General features: G+C 46.9%; 1 protein-coding gene across 1 annotated transcript; it reads right to left on the reverse strand.

Moving 5' to 3' along the window:
* Nucleotides 1-2289: 2289 nt before the first annotated feature.
* On the reverse strand, nt 2290-3215 carry LOC119172488 (uncharacterized). Its single transcript, XM_075888675.1, has 2 exons — nt 2823-3215; nt 2290-2739 (listed from the first exon to the last, which is right to left on the reverse strand). The coding sequence occupies exons 1-2, from the start codon at nt 2934-2936 to the stop codon at nt 2467-2469; spliced, it is 387 nt and encodes a 128-aa protein (XP_075744790.1). The 5' UTR covers nt 2937-3215; the 3' UTR covers nt 2290-2466.
* Nucleotides 3216-7855: the final 4640 nt, after the last annotated feature.

Below are 7855 nucleotides of genomic sequence, written 5' to 3' on the forward strand. Positions count from 1 at the left end.
CTATGTGGAGGGACCGGCGCCTGGCGTGGCAACGCCGGCCTGAAGCGACAAAATGAATGCCGGCGAACACGCGCACCGCGTCACGCCAAAATGTATTAGTGCCTTGACTGTGGCATGTAGTCATGTTATGGCATGACACGCATCTGATGATTATCATGTTTGCACCAGTCGCATACCTTCGTCGTCCATTCGCGTCACGTAATACCGAGTTAAGTTCATGTGAACCTAGCGAAACGGCCACGAGCGCATTATGAGCGTAGCATGTAGTCACGTTGTTTATGACATTTATCTCATGTTTATCATGTTTGGACCAATATCGAACCTTCGTAATCCATTCACGTCCCGTAATACCAAACTTGGTGAAAGTGAACCTAGCGAAACGGCCGCCGGGGCCACACGAGCGTAGCATGTAGTCATGTTGTTACATGACACGCAACTCATGATTATCATGTTAGGGTCTGTCGCTTGTGTTCGCCATGCAAGCATGTCATACCATACCAGTTTTGCAACATGCCATGTGAACAAAACCACCACAAAAGCTGCAGGGCCAGAACATGCAAATGATCACATTCACGGCATACATATCACGATATTCGTGTAGTAACTAGTCAAATATGTTCTTCATACAGCCAGGTTATGCCATACCAAGTTTGGTATTGATACTATCAGAGTACTTCAATGCTTTTCTGGTCACGGAACTCCGCCCGAAAGTTGATATAGGGACAAAATCTTCCGCTAGAGGCGCCACCCGTCGTATGGGGGCCACAAGCCGCCGCCACTGCTGGGCTTGTATGCGCACTGCGGCCGGCGTTTTGACGCGATTATGTGCGTGCTGTTCTTCCTGTTACCTTTTTTTAAACGTCTCTGAACGCATCATTGCCACCAGATAAATAAATTGAAACGGGATCAAGTGTTGAAGACGAATGAGAGCTGTTTACTTTGGAACGCAAGCGTAGTTTACTGTGAAGTGCGGGCCCTCCTTATAAACAGCAGGGCATTAAAAGTGTTCTCACACCACGCGATAACGCATTGTGTCAATAATTGTCTCATAGCCCAATTACATGCATACTTACGATGCCTCAAAGTGGTACTTGCGAGCTATAGCTCGCAAGTGTTGAAAGACGATGCTTATGCTCCATGCTCTTGATGCGAGCAGCTACAGCTTGATCTGCTCGACAACATGTTTGTATTTGCGCCCGGCCAAAGGGCTATTATGTTTATCCGGTAGGTGAGCTTTATATTCTGGTAGGGCCGCTAATAGGGGGAGGAAGGTGAACGAAATAAAACACGACTGGGTAGTACAGGAGCAATCACATTGGTTTATATTCGGCTCGCCTCTCGCACGCTACTACCCAACTATTCAGATGAACTGAATGGTTGAGCCAAAAGTTTTATTCCAGACCTTTCAATTGAGTTTACACACAAATACGCAGTTGTTTTGGACACACGTTTGTGAGCGCCGATCGCTTTTTTGACGCGGGGACTTTCGATGCCGAGGGATTTCGCGACCGCTCTAAACGTGCCCAACATTTGATTGATGACTTCTTTCCACGCAGTTTACACGGGACACCCGCCGCTTGACGTTTCCTTGTGTTTACTGTTTAGGGCATTATTATTTACCAGCCGACAACCCATGATTTCTCCGGGAACGGAAGTACAGCAGCCTAATCTGGAAGTTCCTTTTGATGCCAGTGCTAGCCGCTTGGCCGCCTCTGCCACTACCGAGGTACCTCATCACACATTTGTTTTTCATTTTTTGGGTGGGAGGCGGGGAAGGGCGGTTATGATTTAAGGCATGCAATAAATCTTAAATTTGGTGCTAATGATACGCCGCCTAGTAGTCAGATGTGTACTTATGCATGGAAGATTCACATATGGTGGATGTAATGGAGATAAAGTTGGAAAACAGTTATTTACACAAAATACACTGTGAACAACACTTTGGAGAAGAAAAGCACTAGAAACTATTGCAGCTGTTCTGAGCAATGTTACACAATCTGTGACTCTACTGTACAATGTGTATTTCGTTTCATTAACAGCTGCACTCTGCCTTAGCTCACTGCCTATAATAAACTGTATTTGAATATACACTATTTACACTATATGCAGATAAATATGAATAGTACGAAAATATTACAGTGTAATGTATACAAGATATACAACACTATATACAAATGGGAAGGCGTGCTCACATACACAGCCACTATGCTTAACACTGTGGCTTCCGCCCACCACTTGCAGGGCATGAACTGCGCGCAGTTGCCCGCAAGGCTTTGTTTTTTTCTCGAGTGAAGAAATGTAATCTACATCTCAAAAAAAGTGCACAACCTCAGCTGTTGTCCCTAAAAAGTGCAACAGACAACCTACACTTGCTGACGCTGTGCGGCTGTCGAGCGAAATGCCCTCAACAATCCTCGCGTACACGTCACCGCATGCAATGTTTTGCACCGTGTACGTCTCTACATGTTATTCAACAATTTTCAGGAGAGCAAGAAGACGGCTGCTAGGTACTTTCAAATAGCTTCTCGATTTTGTTTGGATCAAGGCAGATGGCTGAAGTGTTGTGCTCAACATCGTTTCGATGCAGCCTAAGCAATCCAAAGTAAAAAACTTCTTGGCCACATATCCGCCGAGGTAATTCAAAATGGAGTCTTTGGTCGAAAGGGGGCCAATGTCCTCCACGCAGTCTGTTGTTGGCTCCAGCAGGACATCGTCCAGCAGAACAGCTAGTGTGTCCACCTGAAATGTGCACAACTTCCTGTATTTTCAAGGTGACAAAAAGGAAACTTCAGGACACATACAGGACACAAATTGCAAAATACCTGAATCGTAGAGGGCTTTTGCTTGTCAAAAAGACCTCGCAGAGTGAGAAGCAGTTGTGGCCCGCTTCCGTCAACTCGCTTAGGTGGCCGCATGAGGTTGTTCACCGACCGCATCCGGTATATAAACAAAAACTGCTGAACAGTTGGTTGGCCCCCGTCTCCTGCAACATGCCTGGCTATACCAAAGAAGCGCTGGACAGGGAAAAAGAAAGGTATCTGCACCAACACTCCGTGCCAAAAAGTACCTGAATTACCTCTAAAAAGTCTTGGCCGAGGTTTCCATCTAGAACATAACGGAAGCCAGACTTCAAGAGTCGATCAATCAGGGCCACCGTGCTGTGAAGCGTTATCCTCAGTGCACCACAAGTTGGTTTGCTAAGGAACCACACCTGCCTCTACGTCGCCAGGCTCTCTATGTATGTGCAGCGATCCTCCGGCCACTTTATGTTCGCCTTCAATGTCTGCAATGCAAGAAATATTAACCTAGAGTACACTATAAAAGAAAAACATATTTGGGTGTGATTTATTCGCTCACCGCGATGTGCTTGGCTTCGTTGTATTGCACGTCCTATGGTCTTTTTGAGTTGAGGCAGTCAAATAGATCGTTCATCTGCTTCGTGAAGTCGTATGTACCTGCGGAGTTATGTAGCTTTTGGCAGCCTTCTTGCTTGCTATAAAACTCCATTGCAGACGCCGTGCTTCCGCTAAAAAGCTGAAAATGATGGCACACTGTTGTTGAACGAAAGAGCTTGCATTGAAAATTGTCTTTTTTGACAAATCATCAGCAAAGTTTTGTGTCATTAGTTCGCCTGTAAGTAGCCTTACTAATTACTAGGAGTGGTTACTCGCCTGAACAGCAAGCCAGACACTCATCTTCTGGAAGGCGTTCGGGAAGATGTGAGCCCTTGTGAGCTTCGGGATAGCCCGAAGGCCAGCCTGTTGCTCCTCGTACTCCAGCAGGGCAGAGTAGTGAAAGTGATGGACTTCATGTCCTTCCGGTAGCTGCGATAAAAAGTTAAAACCACTCCTCGCAACGGGAGTAACCTCACGTAGATACGAATTACTGCTTACCAGAAACTTTCCAACCTTCTGAAGATTGTTCCTTATGCACTTTAAGACATGCGGTGGATCAATTAGTGCCTGCACTGTCCGTGAAGGGTCACATGGATGCTGGAATGAAGTTTGGAGCTCTTTCTGGTCAGTGTTTATTCCTGAAAAGAATACATCAATGCAGTTAGTAGTGTTCAATTCTTAATTTGACAAATTTAACTCGTGTCCCCAGATACTAACCCAAGCTCCTTAAAGCTGAACGATTTGGTGTTGAATTGTCGCATGTAACAGCATCGACAATAGCGCCAGCGTTCGAAAGGTGCACAATGCCCTGGAGCAACAACTTCTCAACTATCGAACCAGGAGCTGCACCGGAAGAACAAAAGGTCCCAACAGTCTGCGACCACCCTCCAGGAAATGGTCGAAAGAGAAAGACCAGGACGTGATCGCCATCTTTCTCATGGTCCGAGGGTCTTGTGTGCTCAGCGAAGTTAACTTTTCCGAGCAGAGCCATGTCTGACTCCCTAATGTGCACACTCTTTCTTACGCTTATTTCATCGAACATCAGGACACTTGTAAAAAAACACAACTTATTAGACATGCACCACATATGTATTATGAAGTCATAGAATGCAGCAGTAAGCTTGTGCATTGTTCCAAACCTCCACGCTCTCGCTCAAGAAGTACTTGTAGCTTGTCTTTGAGAACGGTGAATAGACTGTTGTCAAAACCAAAGTCAGTCTTGAGGCTCCTCAGGTACGTGTAGAGGGTGCGAGGGTTGAGCAAGGGAAGGTACTCATTCTCGTAAAGAAATGTATAGACCGCTGTCGACTTAATCTTCAGTAGCAGGCAGTCATAAATCTATGCTTTTTTGTACCTAAAGAGAGTGCAGGCTCGTTGTGCATTTAGGTAAACCGAGGCTGGTGAGTGAACAGTGTAAGTGCATAACCACAGCAAGCAGAAAAAAGAAGATGCACCACATGCATCACACCATCTTTCCTCATACCGCAATACACAACCACCGCGTTTAAAAATGCCTTGTCATTTTCAATATTAACATGCACCCCTACTCCAGTACAAGAGCAACAGACAGCTTGCATTGTGCGATCATGCAAAGCGGGCAATTTAGGATTACTCTGGCATGCAATCCTAGCGTGCACTGCTCTTAAAAAATATGCACAAGACAGTGGCACGAAAAAGATGTGCGATTATATTCAAAGCTTCGTGGCAGTTATGTGCGACTGAAGAATACCTGGCAGCTTTCGGAGATTTCGCGTTTGCCTTCATGATGCACTGATCGTAAATAAGCTTCTCGCGGGTAGATAGCTTGTCCAGGTTTTGCAAGAGTCTTGCATTTTTGTTGGCCAGGACCCTCATCTTCGCAAGCTGCTTCTGACACCGTTCGAGTCGTTGCCGCGTACTCGAAAGCTGCGCCTTTAGCGCCTGCACTTCAAGAAACGAACACACTGCATGTTCCGTTTGGCACGCTTGATCTGCGTGTCCGCTATCGCTGGCTGCTGCATCTGTAATACAATTCAATAACACTGTTCAGAAGCACCTCAATGCCACCAGCCACTAACACAGGATCATGCGACTGAGGGAACAAAGTAACGCCGCGTCTAAACCGGCTCAAGAGCTTACCGTCACTGGCTTCTCCTGCCGAATTGGTGTTGACATTTTGGCATTCCAGTGCTGCGCATTTCGGTGACAATTCACGCCGCCTCTTCGCTGGTTGCCTCTGAGTCGCAGGCCGTGAACGTGGTTTCGGCTTTGTCAGGTACGCCGAGAGCCCGTCAAAAATTCTTGGAACGGCGTTCGTGCGAAGCCTCGGTCTCTCTCGCTGAAGCGACACGGCCACCCTGTTCACGATGTGCTCGTGGGTTCTCACAACGTCGCTAGCATCAAAATGCTTTTCGCACACCCGAACGTTCTTATTTTCGAAGCTGAAACCGCCAGCTTCCATTCGCGGTATAGCTCGCTTCCATTTCTCTCGGAGTTCGGCGCTACTTGGGAAACAGAAGAGCGACGCCTTTTCTTTGTTGCTTCGGTAGTCGGAGCTGCAACCCGTCACACAGCACGTCTTAGGCATTGTTCGTTCGAATTTTCACGCCGTCCAGTTGAACTTCGCGTGTCGCGGCCAGTGCGTTCCGCCGGGCGCAGCGGGGCGATGTCCCCCTAGGACAGCTTGCGCCGCGTAGCGGCCGCTCTTGGCACCACATCAAGCTCTCCCATAGAGTGACGGAGAAGTTTCGTGACCAGAACGGTATTAAGGGACTGTGATACTATTATTGAAACCGCAAAGAGAGCTAAAAGTCGTTTGCTGCTAGTTAGATAGATGATACGCTCAAAGTCGCCGAAGTTCGCTAAGAAATGCTTCGCATATGAAAAAATTGCCAGATCCCACTTACACTGCGAATCGATGATATGCGAAGTAAGAATTATGAATATTGATATGTCACTTTAAATCAGCACAACGTTACAATGTGGAGGTAAATGTTGCCGTACATGACTTCCGTGTCATGATTATCATGTTTGAATGTGTCGTTTACCTTCGTCATCTATTTACGTCGCATGATACCATATTTAGTAAATGTGAAGCTAGCGAATAGGCCGTGAGCACGCTAGGAGCGCGGTATGTTGTTATGGTATTACATGACACGCATGTGAGGATTATCATGTTTTCACCAGTCATATATTTCGTCATCCATTGACGTTGAACACCAAATTTGGTATATGCGGAGCTAGCAAAACGGCCGCGAGCGCATCATGATGGGCCCAATATGCCCTAATGTAGCGTTTACGGGTGCGCACGCTGGGCACTGCGACTCTACGTTTGCACAACGCGAGCACTGGCGCCAGGTGCGACGAACGTCCGTCAGCGTGGGCCGACGGCAACCGACGCGAAATGCGACTGCGGAATTTAGCGCCGATGCGTTACCCAGAAAAAACTGTGTCTTGCTCTTTTCGTGACGAAGGGACGCTTGATGTACTAAAACGCGCGCGGGTCAAGGCAACACAGCGCCGTGCGCACCGGCGACTATGTAGAGGCACCGGCGCCTGGCATGGTAACGCTGGCATGACGCGACGCAGTGAACGCCGGCGAGAACGTGCACCGTGTCACGTGAAAACTCATTGGCGCCTTGACTGTGGCTTGTAGTCATGTTCTCACATGACACGCATCTCATGATTATCTTGTCTGCACCGGTCACATACTTTCGTCATCCATTGGCGTCATGTAATACTGAGTTTGGTACGTGTGAAGCTAGCGAAACGGCCGCGAGCGCATCATGAGCGTAGCATGTAGTCATGTTGTTACGTGACACATATCTCAAGTTTATTATGTTTGCACCAGTATCATACCTTCGTGATCCATTCACGTTTCGTAATACCAAATTTGCTATATGTGAAGCTAGCAAAACGGCCGCCGGCGCATCATGAGCGTGGCATGGAGTCATGTCGTTACAGGACACGCTGCTCATGATTATCATGTTCCCACTAGTCAAATACCTTCATCATCTATTCACGTACCGTAATACTGACTTTGGTATATATGACGCTAGCGAGCCGGCCGCGAGCGCATCATGAGCGTGGCATGTAGTCGTGTTGTTACACGACGCACATGCCATGATTTTCATGTTAGGGTCTGTCGTTTGTTTTCGCCATGCAAGCATGTCATTCCACACCAGTTTGGAACATGCCATGTTAACGAAACCGCCGCAAAAGCTGAAAGACCAAGACATCTAAATCATGACTTTCATGACATACATGTCATGATATTCATGTAGTGACTAGTCAAATATGTTCTACACACAGTGATGTTATGCCATCTTAAGTTTGCTATGGATACCATTATCGAAACGGCAAGGAGAGCTAAATGTCGTAGGCCGCTAGATAGATAGATAGATAGATAGATAGATAGATAGATAGATAGATAGATAGATAGATAGATACATAGATAGATAGATAGATAGATAGATAGATAG

This window comes from Rhipicephalus microplus, chromosome 3, assembly GCF_043290135.1.
Source record: "Rhipicephalus microplus isolate Deutch F79 chromosome 3, USDA_Rmic, whole genome shotgun sequence".
Lineage (NCBI taxonomy): Eukaryota > Metazoa > Arthropoda > Arachnida > Ixodida > Ixodidae > Rhipicephalus > Rhipicephalus microplus.